This window comes from Schistocerca nitens, chromosome 4, assembly GCF_023898315.1.
Source record: "Schistocerca nitens isolate TAMUIC-IGC-003100 chromosome 4, iqSchNite1.1, whole genome shotgun sequence".
Lineage (NCBI taxonomy): Eukaryota > Metazoa > Arthropoda > Insecta > Orthoptera > Acrididae > Schistocerca > Schistocerca nitens.
Genome location: NC_064617.1, coordinates 931,574,606 through 931,591,912, shown reverse-complemented (window position 1 = coordinate 931,591,912; position 17,307 = coordinate 931,574,606). Strand labels below are relative to the sequence as shown.

The window sequence follows — 17,307 nt, the reverse complement described above, 5'->3', positions numbered from 1 at the left end:
ATTACATTCTGCACAGAAATTAGAGTCATCTTAGATTTAAAAATTTAGTCAATTGCTTTGCTTCATTTCTGACTGATCACTATTAGGCATAAGAATAATACGAATATAAACATGACATGATATGTATATTCTTCCGCGTTTGCTGTTGTGTCACTCTAGTTTCGTAGTTTATTAGGCAGACAGGATTTAAATGAGATAGCAGCAAGCATGAAAGAATACATGGCAAAATGTTTATGTTCGTATTATTCTTATGGTGAAGAGAATACTGCATGTGATTCACAATTCATAAAATTTCCTATTAGCAACCATCTCTTCTCACAGGTAGGAAAAAATTCAGAATGTAACGTTGGCCATATTGATGAGTAGAGTTGGCCAAACATCCCAAACACTCTTGCCAGTCGGATTTTCGTAGTACATTGAAATGCTGCTACATTCGAAGATGAGCAATACGGAATTTGTATTTACTTTGTTGGATAATGTATGAAAATGCTGTGGTCGAAACTCGGGGCGGAGAAAAAAGCTCGTCTTCCACCTTTTTTTTATTTATTTACTGACGCAGATGATTTGGTGCCAGTATTTATCTTGGTGCCTACAAAGCACGTCTGTGTAACGCTACATATATTCGACGGCAGAAGTTAGTTGTGGCGGCACCCACCAACATTTTTCAGAACTTCTGATTGCTTTGCACTTGATTCTAAGCCGCAGGCAGTTTTTTGGATTAAAAAAACTGGAAAAAAAGTGCGGCTTAGATTCGAGTAAATACAGTAGACCTCTACGACGGGTGAGCGAAAACCAGTATCTGTTTGGTAAAGTTAAAAGAACTGCGAGACAATAAACTGTGGGTGTATTTATTGTACACAATATTGTATTTTAGGTTAAATGATTACTAGGTCAAAGAAAAATAGAGAAATGGATAATATTCAGAAAGTTGGGGAAACTTCAGAGCCAGTCATGGTAATGATTGTAACAAAATAAATGCCAGACTGGACTGAGGTAGCAAATCTAACTGAAGCACTGAACCTTAAATTATATAACCAGATACAAGAACTAAATGCTAGATTAGACAACCAAAGTGCTGAGTTGGATGACCAGAAGGCTAATACAGCCACTCTAGGTGAAAAGTTAGAAGCACAGAGTGAAGCTTTAAATTCTAAGTTTGATGTACTAAACGATAAAGTGGAAAATTTATGATTAGATTTAAAGAATGAATTAAGTAGTTCTTTAACTGTGCAAATGAATCAATGTTTACAAATTTTAACCATAGACAGAATGAGCAATTTCAGAATTTTGCAAAGAAACTAGAATTTGACACCAAAAGTAATAATAAAGAACCCAAGCTTAACGAAAAATTAGAATCTTGTGAAAATTATGTAATATTAAATTTAATTCTGTAAGACAGGAACTGAATATCTTGAAAGAGAGCACAGATCAACCTAAGGAGTTAATATCAATTATTCAATCGAAAATTCCAAACGAGAGGATCGTTTGCACACACAATGTGTGGTCAACTGGAAGAGACGTGCGAGTCGTGTAACCCAACACTGCACTGTCTCTTGTCATCTCAGAAAGCGTTAGAACACTCCCTTCGTCTTCTTGACTGATTTATTAGCTTTCATAACCAAAGTCACTATGACGACATCATGATCACTTATCACCATCTCTGTACTGATGCCACTGATAAGGTCAGGCCTTTTTGTAAGTACCAGTCCAAAATATTTCCACTGCTGGTGGGCTATCAAACAAATTGCTCAGGACAGTTTTCGAAAAACTTTGTTCAAAAGTTACTTTGTAAGATTGTGTCTGTACCCCCTTGCAATGAATCCATAGACGTTCCAGTCCATACTCTGTGTGTTTTTTAAGTCACCTCCAATTAATATTGTTTGATCTGGGTATCTACACACTAGTGATGATAGACTTTCTTTTAATGACTCTAAAACTGTAACAGCAGTATCAGTTGGCTGGTAAGAACATCCAACAATTATCTTGATTTCACCAACATCTGTTTACATGAGGTAGTTCACAGTCACACTCAATTTTACCCTCAATAGATACAATATTTTTCTCAACTGCAATGAACACTCCCCTCTCCTATTGTGTCTAACCTGTTCTCATAATACATGTTCCATGGCTCGCTAAATATATCTGAGCTTTCTATTTTGGGTTTCAGCCAGTTCTCTGTCCCAAGAATAATTTGAATGTGAGAACTTTCCTGCAGAAAAGTAAACCCAGAAGTTATGTTACCAATACTTCGACAATTTACTGATGAAATTTTGACAATCAATGTGTCTTTACTCTGAATGCGGACTGATTTCACTATCTGCATGTAGTCTGGCAAGTGTTCATCAGAGTATGTCAAACTACTGCCTGACCTACGATGCCAGATGTGCACTCCACAAATACCTGAGTAGCTGCTTCCTGCTTCACAAGGGGAATTCTACAATTCTCCACTTGATAATGCAGATCCAGAAACCTGCAACCAAGACTACCACAGAGCAGATGAAGCACATATTTAGACACTCTACTTGGCTCCAAACAAAAGGGGTCCCACTCTGGGAGCAATGCTGCAACTAGTGAGCTCTTCTTCCAACATGTGTGAAGCCAGCAGCTTCTACAACTTCCACCAGCCACCTGTATCCACATTCCGCCTTAAGCCCCCCCCCCCCCCCCCCCCCAGGCATACCAAGCACACACTAGCTTTCTTTCCACAGCCCTGAACATTATTTCCCTAAATGCTCCATAATATGCCTAACGTTAGAGCTCCCGATAACTAGCAAATCCCTGCCGTGTGTGCCTCCTTGGACACTGCTAAAGGTATGACCATCTGCTCACTCACAGGGTTAATAGGTGAGACCAAATGACCTCTCTCCACATTGGCCCTCTGCCTCGAGTGACATGAATGTAGTACTGCCTACCACCTACAACTCACCCCACTGGGTCGGGTACACTACGAGGTGCCCTAGCGACAGAGCCCTTGGACCAAACAAGTGACACCTCAGGTATCTAATGACATGTCACACCCCTGGTACACCCGAGGCAGCAGTCTGAAGGCAGCTGACTGCTGCCAGAAGTGCAGTCAGCTGTTCATGAACTGCGGCCAGCTCCTCCTGTGTCCACACACAGTAAGCACACATCCTACCCATCCTAAGAATACTGGCTGAAGAAGAAGAAGTAAAGTATAAAAGCAAGCAGAAACCTAGATATGCAATTTGCTGCCCTCCTGACAGGTTACCAATGGACCTTGTTGCATTAATAAGCTGTGTAGCTTGTCGTTCAGAAAAAAAAATAAAAACTTCACTAAAGACTTCCTGAATTTACACTTGCAGTTAAAAAATTAATAAAACATCTTAAATAAAAAACATGCGTGGAGTTTAAGAAGCATACCACTAGGAAAAAGCAGGAAAAGCTATATATGTAACTTGCCTCTCTGGAGATGTGTAAAAGGTGACAGCTGGAGACTGACTAGCTTACTAGGCTGGAATGAGCACACACTTGTCTTCAAAACAAACAAATGAGCAAGTACTGCACTACAGACTGAATGAATTTACACTTGCAATTACAAAACCCAAGTTTAACCCTTTCGTTGCAGTGGCTGTGTATACATGTGATGTTCGCCATGTGTTCTGGACCCGTACAAGGGTGTTGCTGAGGTTTTCCTACAATGCTACAGATGACAGAGTATCATAAGCCACTGACCTCTCACTGCTGTGGATGAGTTACTCCCATTTCTCGGCGAATAAAAATGTTTCATGTATTTATTGTACAATGTATGTGCCTTCTTGCATGCTATCATTTGCAAAAAAATGTTTCGGTATATTGCATTGTTTATGAGATATGATGATTTTTATGAGCACATGACCCGCGAGGCACGAGGCCATGAATGGGTGTGCCACGTGTGACTGTCCTTCAGAGACAAAACGCAGCAACTTGAGAATAAAATGAGGTATCCCTCTGCTCTCAATTCTAAATAAAATTTGGACATATTATCTACATTTATTCACTGCAATGTATGAGCTAAAACCAACCACAAGCAAAGTTTACGAAATGCTTTATTAATTTGATGCAGTGCAGTAAATGTGATGGATAACAAAAACAAATTCAGTTCCTTACCGAGTGAAGATATCAGACTCCAAGACGTGCAAAATTCTAGTTTTTTTCATCTAACAGTTCTTGAAAAATCAGATGATAAGCATTCCATATCAGCCGGAATGCCTCTCTCAGCTCATACGCCAGCATTTGGCAAGCAGTGAAAGGGTTATACCTCTTCAATAGAAAAACATGCACAAAATTTAAGAAATACACTCTTAGGAAAACAGAGGAATAGTTAAATATGTAACTTAATGCACTGACGATGTGTAACAGGTGACAGCTGGAAAGATGTTAAGTCCCATTTAACTGTGAGGCCACAGCCACACTCACTGCAGCATAGGTAAAGCAAAGCATGGAGTAGACAACTAACAAACTGTTAGGAAACCAGCAGAAAATAAAACAAAGTAAGGCACAAGCAGTTAGGAACCATTAAAGCACTAAAGCAGAGCTAAGAGGAAATTCTGAGGAGACAGAAAAAGTCTACCCATAAATAAAAGATGTAAATTGTAAGCTCGAAATGGAGGAGGAGGGAACATTCATTGTCACTGTAGCACACGTAAGTATCAAATATGCCATGAAAGTCCATTACTCGAACTTGAAATCGCAACCTGTGATGAAGACCAGACAGATTTAGGAGATAGCCTGCACTGGAAGAGGAAGTAGTTTCACTTGATGGTGTGTTAGAGAAGCCACAAAAAGAAGTAGTAAATATTATTTGCAAGCTGGAATGATAGGAAGGGAAAAACCATTGTGGTAACACAAAATATAACACAGCTATATTCACAGGGGGATTTCCCTAGCAAAGTTACAAACAGTAGTGTTACTGTGCAATTTCAAAGATGAGTTGCCAGACAGATGGTCAGATGCACCCAGAATTACACATGCAGTCAAATTATTGGAAGACAAAGCTACAAGTTGGGGTGAGAAACCAGAAACAGAAATGATAACTTATGCCAATTTTGAAGCTGAATTTTGAGCTGAGTATTGGTTCAAGAGTAAATAAGATAATACAGTAAGTTTGATTAATAACTGAGTGCAAGGTGGCACTCACACTAAAATACTAGAGGGAGAGTTTAAGCAAAATCAATGCGTTGACATCCCCATATGAAGAACACACTGTAGTACATTGGGTGATAAAACTGCTTGCCATCAAGCATACAAGAGAGATGATTTGAACCACCACTGAAACACATGATTAAGTGAGAAATATACTTGACCAATTAGAGGAGCATGGCATGGGTATGTGTGACTTTTTTTTCTGCAACCAAAGAAGAGAGGAAAACAATGAAAATGGATCAGACAAAAGACAATTTTATGGACCGGTACAGGACACAAAACACCAGTGGCTTGGGAAGCCAGACACTGACCACAACAAACAGAGGTGGTGTCCAGATAAGCTAAAGCAACTGTTACACGGATATCACAACCTTGAAGCAGGAGCATGTCACACTGTGACACATAGCCATTTTTCCCTCTAGAAAAACATGGCTCAGATACAGTTACGCAGCTCTGTAGGCAGCACTTGCCTTTTCTCCCAATCCCAATACTGATAAAAGACCACAACCTTGGGTGGGTAGAACAGTACTTGTGACCTGTCATTTAACATAAACAATATTGCTGCCTGTTAATCAATGCTATAAGCAAATTTTGGAACACCATTCCATTCATTGGTGTACCACATCAGACAGGCATGCAAATAGCATTTATGCTAGCACCCAACAATGTTCTCACTAGATAGCGAGGGTCACATAAATTGCAACTCACAGAAAATGTGACACCTCCAGCATCGGCACAAGTAGTGAAAGTATTCTGTCTCTGTATATGTGTGTGTGTGTGTGTGTGTGTGTGTGTGTGAGAGAGAGAGAGTGGGGGAGGGGTGCAAGCATAGTCAAAAGATTTATCGTTCAATTATGGTGGTTAATACTTCCCTTTTTCATAGTTTCTTCCATTTGTTTTGGAGCAGACTTTTAAATTTTCAAGTGAACGGAATAACACTGAATGACCAAACTGTGACGCATGGCAAAGATGCTTTATCTGCAAAGTTTCTGATGATCAAATGTATTTTTTTGTAATTATTTTAACATTTTCCATTGTGATGATGCAAATATTTACAGACATTTACTAACTAAATAATGATAATAACTGCAATAAAGTTACACAAATTCCAAATAGAATAATTTTACACCATCTTTAAATTAACACTTCAAATGTTTTTTCTATGTTTCCGAATATTTGAAATATTGTCTAGTCTCAGCATGATTTAAAACACAAATGATGATTTTTGTGCTTGCATTTAGACACTGACTAAACCTTTTTATATACTTAATGTATGCTGTTTTTCATCTTCTATTATTGTGATTTGGAGTTAGGTCATATTAATAAGATTTGTGGATCTCTCTCTCTCTCTCTCTCTCTGTCTCTTTGAATTTCCCATATAACCTTGATCGTTAAGACAGATCTGATACTTCTTGAACAAAAGTAAATCTACCTCTGCAGCTGAGTGCTCAGCACATCTGACAGCATCCAGAGAACCCAGTTTCTATTACTGGTATTGCCAGGGATTTTTCCTTTGCTGGACGACTGGAATGGGTCTACACAGAGCTTTTTGATGCCAATTCAGGCACTACTTGAATGAAAAGTCTAGAAAAATGATAATGGCCAGGACAGTGGTGTGCCAAATCTATATCCTTCCATGGCATTATATGACAGAGGACAACACAGTGGTTGACTGGCATCGCAGTTCGTGTGGGGGCGTAAGCAAACCATGCGCACTTACACTTGACCAACATGGCATAATTTTTTTTTTTTTTTCTGTCAATAGTTCTCTACAGGTTGTTGCACGGCCAGCAATACTCCGACATTGCCATGATGTGGAACAAAAATGTGGGAGAGTCAAGAACATAGTCTGCTTGGAGTGAGAGAGTAGGAAATGGATTCCTACAGGACAGTAAGTATAGATGACAGACGTAATCAAATAGTGTTTCCTGAACATTTGACTTTTGATGAAGTTTTATATTTCTGATGACATCATCTGTGTCCATAGCTTGAAATACTGAACATTATTATGGATGGATAGATTTTTTTTTGCAACTAAGGTTTTCGCCAAAGCGCATTTTCATAAAGCCAACAAAGTGATTGTGAAGCAAACTTGGATATTTACTACAAACGCTTATTACCATGAGTGATTTATTCAGGACACCAAACCTATGGCTACTTAATTTGAGACAACTAAGTAACTCATCTCTCTAATAATGAACTTTACCATAAAAAGACAGGACTGTGATATCAAATATAACTCAATTCTCGCTAATAGTATACACTTTCAATAGATGTTTAACCATGATATAATTTAGAGCACAATAAATCCACAGATGTGAGCTCCTATACTTGTAAATCGGCACAACGCCTAAATTTTAATGAACTATAACAGTATCAAAAATATCTGGACACCTCTTAGTGGACATAATATGGGGCGTGTCCATCTTTGCTTTTATAATGGCCTACTGGGAACACTTGAAATAAGACGTATAAATATATTTAGAGAAATGGTAGCCCATTCTTCCTCAAGAGCTGGAACCAGAGAGGGTAGTGATGTTGGTCAATGGGGTCTAAAGTGAAGATGATGTTCCATCTCATCCCAAAGGTATTCCACTGGGTTCAGGTTGGGACTCTGTGAAGGCCAGTCAATTTCAAAAATTTCTTGTCCATGAACAACTGCCTCAAAGACACCGGTTTATGACAAAGTCCAACGACATGCTCCAGACTGTTCCTCTACAGCACGCAGCACACAATGACGCAAAATATGTATATATTGATCTGCACTTAGAATTTTTTTGAGCGCAATAAGGCAATCACACCATAACCTTGAAAAACGTGCCACTGTCATACCATCTCTTCCATACTTCACTGCTCGCACTAGATGATGACATGTAATGTTCTACAAGTATTTGTCAAACCAAACGCCTTCCATTGGAATGTCAAAGGGTCATTTCAAATCACTCACTTCGATACATCTACTGCCCAGTCGCATTGCTCTTTACACCACTTCAAGTGTCACTTAGCATTGACTATAGAAATTTGTGGCTTATGAGGAGCTGTTGTAACACTATACCCCATTCTTTTAACACTTTAGAGACCAGCCACTAAGAAGAATGTTGGGTCTAGAAAACCAGCCATTTATATGGTTATTTAAAGCATCACTGGCACATATGTAAATGATGTATCTTCAAGACCAATACATACTAAAAAAGGGCCAATCTTCAAGATTTATTTTTCATATTTACTTTAGTTCTTTCATTGATTACAAATTTCAAAAATAAAGGTCACAGAAAGTATAATTTTCCTTCCAAAACTCCCAAAGAAGTGCAAGATGAGTTACTGAGCAATTTCTTCCTCTTAAGTGTATAAAATTTCTTGCTCACTCAACAAATGTGATGTACGAGGGCAGTTCAATAAGTAATGCAACACATTTTTTTTCTCGGCCAATTTTGGTTGAAAAAACCGGAAATTTCTTGTGGAATATTTTCAAACATTCCCGCTTCGTCTCGTATAGTTTCATTGACTTTCGACAGGTGGCAGCGCTGTACGGAGCTGTTAAAATGGCGTCTGTAATGGATGTGCGTTGCAAACAACGGGCAGTGATCAAGTTTCTTTTGGCGGAAAACCAGGGCATCTCAGATATTCATAGGCGCTTGCAGAATGTCTACAGTGATCTGGCAGTGGACAAAAGCACGGTGAGTCGTTGGGCAAAGCGTGTGTCATCATCGCCGCAAGGTCAAGCAAGACTGTCTGATCTCCCGCGTGCGGGCCGGCCGTGCACAGCTGTGACTCCTGCAATGGCGGAGCGTGCGAACACACTCGTTCGAGATGATCGACGGATCACCATCAAACAACTCAGTGCTCAACTTGACATCTCTGTTGGTAGTGCTGTCACAATTGTTCACCAGTTGGGATATTCAAAGGTTTGTTCCCGCTGGGTCCCTCGTTGTCTAACCGAACACCATAAAGAGCAAAGGAGAACCATCTGTGCGGAATTGCTTGCTCGTCATGTGGCAGAGGGTGACAATTTCTTGTCAAAGATTGTTACAGGCGATGAAACATGGGTTCATCACTTCGAACCTGAAACAAAACGGCAATCAATGGAGTGGCGCCACACCCACTCCCCTACCAAGAAAAAGTTTAAAGCCATACTGTCAGCCGGTAAAGTCATGGTTACAGTCTTCTGGGACGCTGAAGGGGTTATTCTGTTCGATGTCCTTCCCCATGGTCAAACGATCAACTCTGAAGTGTACTGTGCTACTCTTCAGAAATTGAAGAAACGACTTCAGCGTGTTCGTAGGCACAAAAATCAGAATGAACTTCTCCTTCTTCATGACAACGCAAGACCTCACACAAGTCTTCGCACCCGAGAGGAGCTCACAAAACTTCAGTGGACTGTTCTTCCTCATGCACCCTACAGCCCCGATCTCGCACCGTCGGATTTCCATATGTTTGGCCCAATGAAGGACGCAATCCGTGGGACACACTACGCGGATGATGAAGAAGTTATTGATGCAGTACGACGTTGGCTCCGACATCGACCAGTGGAATGGTACCGTGCAGGCATACAGGCCCTCATTTCAAGGTGGCGTAAGGCCGTAGCATTGAATGGAGATTACGTTGAAAAATAGTGTTGTGTAGCTAAACGATTGGGGAATAACCTGGTGTATTTCAATGCTGAATAAAACAACCCCTGTTGCAGAAAAAAAATGTGTTGCATTACTTATTGAACTGCCCTCGTATTTGCTGCAGAATTACAGTGAACTGTAAAACCTTATGAATAAAGACACAAAATTAAGTCAATACTATCATATTGACTCAGCCATTCACGACAGCAGCTGTTACATTCACTGATGTTTCTTTCAAAATAATTCTAGAAACTGACAACCGAAGGCAATCCCGGAGCAGGTCGTCAGATATCTTTACTTTGTCCTTATATGAAATGAGTCCACTTTTTGAAGAATAGGTGGCTCGCGCATCGAGAAAATTGCGTCCGACCTATACTCCGCTGCAGCCTTTTTAACACAAAGTTGCAAGCTGAGTTATGCTTAGACTTGGTCTCTGAAATGTTCACTCCCTGCACATAGTCACTGAGCTAGCTAGACTGCTGGTAGCACGAGTGATTGCTACCACTGATTTTTTACAAGTTTGTTGCAACCACCCTTAGCAATGCTCGATGGTCTCTATCCGACAATATGTGGGGCCTGCCTGGTCTTGGTTTAGCTGTGGTTGTTCCTTTGCAATTTCACTTCAAAATCACGTCACCAATAGTCAACTTGGGCTACTTTAGAAATGTTGAAATGCTCCTGATGGGCACCCAATGACTAATCCACATTCAAAGTTACTAAGCTTTCCTGACCCATTCCGCTGTTGCTGCTTCTCTACTGACAACACAATACTGCCCACCTCCTCTTATACTGGTACGCCTGCCTATTGCGTCATTTGGTGGCCAAATCCGCATTACATACTGGTATTCAGATACTTTTGATCATACAGTGTACTTATAGGGGACTTACACTGGGTTGGATCCTATTACATATTTAATACTGACCAGGTGCCAATGGTCAAGTTAGTTGTTATATGGTCTGTATCACTTCTTTAAGTACTATAACATCACAATGATTTCTATTGCGGGCAAGCTGCTTGCATGAAGCTTTGATAAAAACTACATCTTCTGGTATTTTGTAAAAATTTCCTATTGGCACAACCTAAGATATTAAAAACTTGGATAATAGCATCTCATAAATGATTTTCCTTTTGATCATTATTTCTTGGTCAAGGCAGCAGCCTTTGTTCTGAAACATCATACTACAATATCAATATTGTTACATATGCTTATCACATGAGCTCTCTGAAATAGCCTAGGCAAAGAAGGGGCATATGGGAGGAGGAACAAATTTTGGCAGTAATGGCGTATACTGCCTCATTTATTTAAATCTGCTCATAAGTACTGTGGCTATACAATGTTTGGCCAAAACATTGTGACCATCTGCTTATCAACATGCTGATCCACCATTGGAATGCAATACAGCTATGAGTTTGTAGGCATGGATTCAACAAGTCCTCGGTAGTTTTCTGGAGGTATGTGGCACCGAAGGTCTATGAAAGGTTATGCAATTCCTATAAATTATGGGCAGGTAGTTTATGAGTGTAAAGCTGGTGCTTGTTAAGTGTCCCAGAAGTATTCCGTCAGGTTCAGATAAGGTGAATTTGGTGGCCAAGAAATCAATCCGAGTTCACTATCATGCTCCTCATGTATCATGATTCTGGCCTTGTGACATAAGACAGTTAGTTATCTTGCTGGAAGATGCTGTATCCACTGGGAAGGATATCAAGCATGAAGGAATGCAGGTTGTCTGCAACAATGTTCACATAGCCCAAAGCCTTAAGGGTGGATTCAATTACTATAGTGGCATGCACATAATACGGCAGCAGCATGATGCGTTCTAGCAGAGAGAGATGAAGAATACTTTTCAGCATCGCCAGTGTGTTCACAGGCTTAGTCCCACACCTCATGCTCCAGTTGTTGCCTACCCTGGTAACTGGCAACAAAGGTGTGAGTAACACACACACACACACACACACACACACAGTTCCCGCTTTTTGACTTATTAGCAGAATTTATATGTTCAGAAAACTATCACTATCACTTCTTAAGGCAGTACTTGTTCCGTTTACTCTATGCCACCCACACTGAATAATACAGTGGTTAGGTAACAAATCTAAACTAACATGAAAATAAAGGTTAAATATTTCACATGCTCTCCTTGTGTGTGCTAAAGGCAGACATGGCATAATGATGCTATTGGATGAAGCATCATGTGGTACATTGCTTCTTGCCACTGCACATCGTCCCACCACCCAGGTTTATTATGTGCGCACCACTATACCACAGGTCTCACGATGGTTGGATGATACTGCCCCCACCGACCTGTGTCTGTGGGGCAGTGCATGTTTCGGGCAGCCATTCACCTGGATGACAACAAATTTGGACGCAATCATCTACCTAATGTAACAAGGAATGTGATTCTCAAGGACCCCATGACCACTGCAATCATGATTGATGAATTACTGAGTTAACAAATAGAGTACATTTGCTTCAGAGCCCCAACTGCTGAGTGGTGGGCTTTGAAACACTTGTGCCTGCGGCAGTACTGTACCGTGCTGTCGGATTTACCACATATTGCCACCTATCTTGCTTTACAGAGTGCGCAAACCTTCACTTTCTGTGATGAAGTGTGTGTGTGTCCAATATCTTGTCACTTTCATGTGGTTTCAACATCCTTCAAACACTTTACAGAGATTCTCATGATAGCGTCTCATGAACAGCAGAGCAACTTTGCAGTTTTTGAAATGCTCATTGCTAGGCACCAGGTGAAAAATGCTGATGTCAATTTTTCCATTCATTTCTTCTCCATTTATACATTTTTATTTTTTTTTATTTTGCCATGTCACTTTCCTGCAATGACACCAGGTACATACTATCTCCTGGTAGTCAGTAGTCAAAACGTTTTGGCTCATCAGTGTATAGAGCCAGGTCTAAAGTCGGTACACTGTTATGACATATAATACTGAGAGGTGAACAAACTGCTGACAACGTACCAGAATGTCCTGAAGAGGAGGGTATGAGGCCTAGAAGCTCTGGAGTAATCATCATCGTGTGCATTGTGTGATCCTCCTCTCCCACATTCTAGAACATAGCAAATTTATAGTTTGTAGACAGTTCGTACTAATGCAAGGACCTCAGACAACAATTAGGGTGAATAAGAAAGAAAAGCAGAAGAAGAAATGAGAAAGAAGAAAGACTTACCCGCTCTGACATGTGGCTATCAATATCTATTGTATCAGCCTGCTCCATAGCACGGAGAGTTTCAAACTTCACCTTCACATTTCCTTGTTCATCACAACCAACGCCAGAACTTTCTGAAAACAAAAGGTAAATTTATTTGGAGTACAAACAAAACATGCACATGTACAAATTAAGTTGGTTGCTTGACCATTGTTAAATATATTAATTTTTTAAATATGTGATTACCCTATAATTGAAAAGTTCAAAACAGCTTTTTTTAAATAATTTATCTTGCACCTTTACTGAGTGGCGGCCATTTTCATTTGTAAGTGCGCGACGATGTTTCAGTTTAGAGACATGAGCAAAAATATGAATATCACTGCACTGGGTTAAGTTATTTTAGAGAAGTGTCCTCTGTTAAATTTGAGCTCAAGATGGTAGTTAATAAGCCAAAATCTGATTATTTTAGGACACTCCTCAGAGACATTCACTGGAGTAATGTTTACAGTGCTCATGTCATGAACGAAAAATATAACAGTTTTGCTAATAAAGTGCTTGCTTTATTTGTACACTGCTTTCCCCCAAAACTAACCAAGGTTAGAGCAAAGTCTACAAAGAAGCCATGGATTACTCAAGGAATAGGGATAACTTGTAAAACAAAAAGAAAACTGTATCTGTCAATCTGAAACAATTCTGATGTTGATGCTATAGCACATTACAAGAGATACTGTAAAATATTAAAGACTGTAATACGGACATCAAAGCAAATATATTACAAGGAAAAGATAGTCGTATCAGATAACAAAATAAAGACAATATGGGATATAGTGAAGGAGGAGACAGGTAGAACCAGACATGAAGAGGGACAAATAGCATTAAGAGTAATTGATACATTGGTTACAGATGTGTGTAGTGTTGCAGAACTTTTTGACAAACATTTTATAGCTGTTACTGAAAAGGTGGGGTTGTCAGGTTCTGTACATGATGCTATGGAATGCCTCAGACCAGGCATTTCAAGTAACTTCCATAATATGAATTTGACTTTAACTACCTAAGCAGAATAATGTCCACCATAAAATCTTTAAAATCAAAAACAACTAGTGGGTATGATGAAATATCAACAAAGTTAATTAAAGAATGTAATTCTGAGTTAAGTAACATATTAAGCTATCTGTGTAACCAGTCGTTTATCAGTGGAATATTTCCTGAATGGTTGAAAATATGCTGAAGTCATGCCACTGTTTAAGAAGGGAGATAAAGAAATAGCATCAAATTTCCATCCAATTTCACTTTTGCCATTATTCTCAAAAATTTTAGAAAAAGTAATGTACAATCGGCTTTATAGCCATCTTAACACAAATAACATACTGTCAAAGTCGCAGTTCGGATTTCTAAAGGGTTCTGATATTGAGAAGGCTATCTACACTTACAGTGATAATGTGCTTAATTCATTAGACAAAAAACTGCAGGCAACTGGTATATTTTGTGTTCTGTCAAAGGCATTTGACTGTGCAAATCACAATATCCTTTTAAGCAAATTAGAATATTATGGTGTAACAGGAAATTCTGCAAAATGGTTCAAATCTTATATCTCTGGCAGGAAACAAAGGGCGTTATTAGGAAAGAGATATGTATTAAGCTATCAGGCATCATCCAACTGGGAACTAATTACATGTGGGGTCCCACAAGGTTCCATTTTCGGGCCCTTACTTTTTCTTGTGTATATCAATGATCTTTCATCAGTAACATTACCAGATGCCAAGTTCATTTTGTTTGCCGATGATACAGACATTGAAATAAATAGAAAATCAAGTGTAGTCTTAGAAAGTTCGGCTAATAAAATATTTATGGACATTTATCACTGGTTCCTAACCAATTCTTTGTCACTAAACTTTGAAGAAACACACTACATGAGGTTCAGTTCAGAACTTGAAACGGGTGTCCCACAAGTATATGCCTAACATACGATGACAAGCAGATAGAAGAAGTGGACAGGGTTAAATTCTTGGGATTACAGCTTGATAATAAATTCAACTGGGATGAACACACCACAGAACTGCTGAAGCGTCTTAACAAATCTCTTTTTGCAATGCAAATTGTGCCAGACATAGGGGATATAAAAATGAAAAAGCTGGCATACTATGCTTACTTTCATTCCATAATGTCATATTTTTTTGGGTAATTCATCAAGCCAAGCTAAAGTTTTCTGGGCATAAAAACGTCCAGTAAGAGTTACAAGTGGTGTGAACTCAAGAACGTCCTGCAGAAGCTTGTTTAGGGAACTAGGGATACTAACTACTGCTTCCCAATATATTTATTCCTTAATGAAATTTGTCATTAAAAATATATCACGTTTTCAAACCAACAGCTCAACTCATAGAATCAATACTAGAAATAAGAATAATCTTTACAAGGATTGAAAGTCACTTACTCTTGTACAAAAAGGTGTGCATTATTCAGCAACACACATTTTCAATAACTTGCCAGCAGCCATAAAAAGCTTAACAACCAATGAAATTCAGTTTAAGAGAAGCCTAAAGGATTTATTGGTGGCCAACTCCTTCTACTCCATTGATGAATTTTTCAGTAGAACCAACTGATTTGTGTGTGTGTCTGTGTGTAAGTACAATCTAACTTCTGCACCATTTCAGTGCAGTAATGTGTTCATTGTAAATAAGTATTATAGTAGTTCTATTACATGTTTATTACCTTATAAAAACACCTTTTTTATTTTAAATTCAGTGCATTAGTGTTTGTAAAATGATTCTTTCACATACTGTTCATTGGGAGAGGGGGTTATTATTGTTTTTCTGACATGTTCTACATCCTGGAGGACCTCCTCACTACGGATCAATTGTAATGAAAGTAGATCTAATCTAATCTTTACAACATTGTCTATTACACAAAATACCCTAAATTCAAAAATAACCAGTCAAAATGACCTCCAAAGCTTGGTATCCAAATTTTCAGAAATACAATTTTTAGGTGCAAAAATAACAAACAAGGAGTGATTTATGAGACTCTATTTTTTGCTATAGTTAGATATCATACACTACTAGCCTTATATGGAGCAACAACACTTACAAATGTTTCCTTAATTTTTTATGAACTTTTGAAATTTGAAAATTTGTAAAAATTTCAACATTGATATCTGACTGTGAACAAAGATATGAATTTTTGAAAATGAGGAGATAATTTACATTACAACTGATCTTATGGCTGTTGCCAATTCATGTGTGATATTGGCAGGATATAATCAATTATTATTGAAGTAAGGTACTGAGCTATATACAAAACGTAGAAACATCACTGAAATTAACATTTATATTATTTTGACATACTTAAAATAAATATTTTCAATTAACATCCTACGAGATGCGACTGTTCCTAAACCTGGTGGTGAATGTTAAGAACACTTATTTCTTCAGACAGCTTCTGTGATATAGACTAAGACCTCCCACTTGCTGTGGCAAGTTCAAGCACTGAAAGTTTCCTTAAAACATTTTTCATTGGTATCCAAACTTTGTCACTATTAGATTTCTTGAATGATGTTCTTGGGCCCAGGATGGTAAAAGTGCACAAAAACATCATTGTTTTCCAAACTTATTCTTTCAACCTCTGCAAGCCACCACTGTCCACCATGCACACCTGCCACTATGTCATTCAACGATAAAGACAGAGATGTAATTTTACTGACACAACGATACTCATAAATTTCAGTTTCAGGTGTTACACAGCATCGAACTAAGATTTCTGCAATGCCAAGGAATTTGTGGAAATGCCTTGCTCCTTTTATTGCTATACAGTTTTCAAATCTGGTTTGAAGTGTTGTTTTCTTATGCAGAACCACTTCTTCTTTCTTGATCAGAAAATAGGTAATGCCTTAAATACGAGGGCCGTTCAGAAAGTAACCTCTGGTTGATTTAAAAAAATACACCAAGTTAAATAAAAATATTTTAATATATACATCTTACAACTACATCTTTGCACTATTTTTCTACATAGTCTCCATAGCGATTGAGGCACTTATCGTATCTCTTCACAAGCTTTGAAATTCCTTCTGCATAAAAATCACCCGCTTGTGCCTGGAGCCAGCCTGTGACCGCATCTTTGAGCTCTTCGTCGTCATCAAACCGCTGTGACCCGAGCCATTTCTTCAAATGCATGAAGAGGTGATAATCACTTGGCGCCAGGTCTGGGCTGTAAGGTGGATGGTTGATAACGTCCCACTTGAAGGACTCAAGAAGGGCCGTTGTTCTGCGAGCTGAGTGAGGACGGGCGTTATCGTGCAAAAAAACGATATCGGAAGTCAGCATACCACGGCGTTTGTTCTGTATAGCCTGTCGTAACTTTTTTATTGTTTCACAGTACACGTCTTGATTAATGGTCGTACC

The 17,307-nt window shown here is 38.9% G+C and overlaps 1 protein-coding gene across 1 annotated transcript in view; it reads right to left on the bottom strand.

Moving 5' to 3' along the window:
* The window catches only part of LOC126253562 (protein bric-a-brac 1-like), a 257,675-nt gene that overhangs the window by 44,196 nt on the left and 196,172 nt on the right, over positions 1-17,307 (bottom strand). Inside the window, exons 6-7 of the mRNA XM_049954973.1 lie at positions 12,935-13,047; positions 12,727-12,814 (exon numbers count right to left, since the gene is read on the bottom strand). Of these exons, the coding sequence (XP_049810930.1) occupies positions 12,727-12,814; positions 12,935-13,047 (201 nt within the window). The remainder of the gene's footprint in view (positions 1-12,726; positions 12,815-12,934; positions 13,048-17,307) is intronic.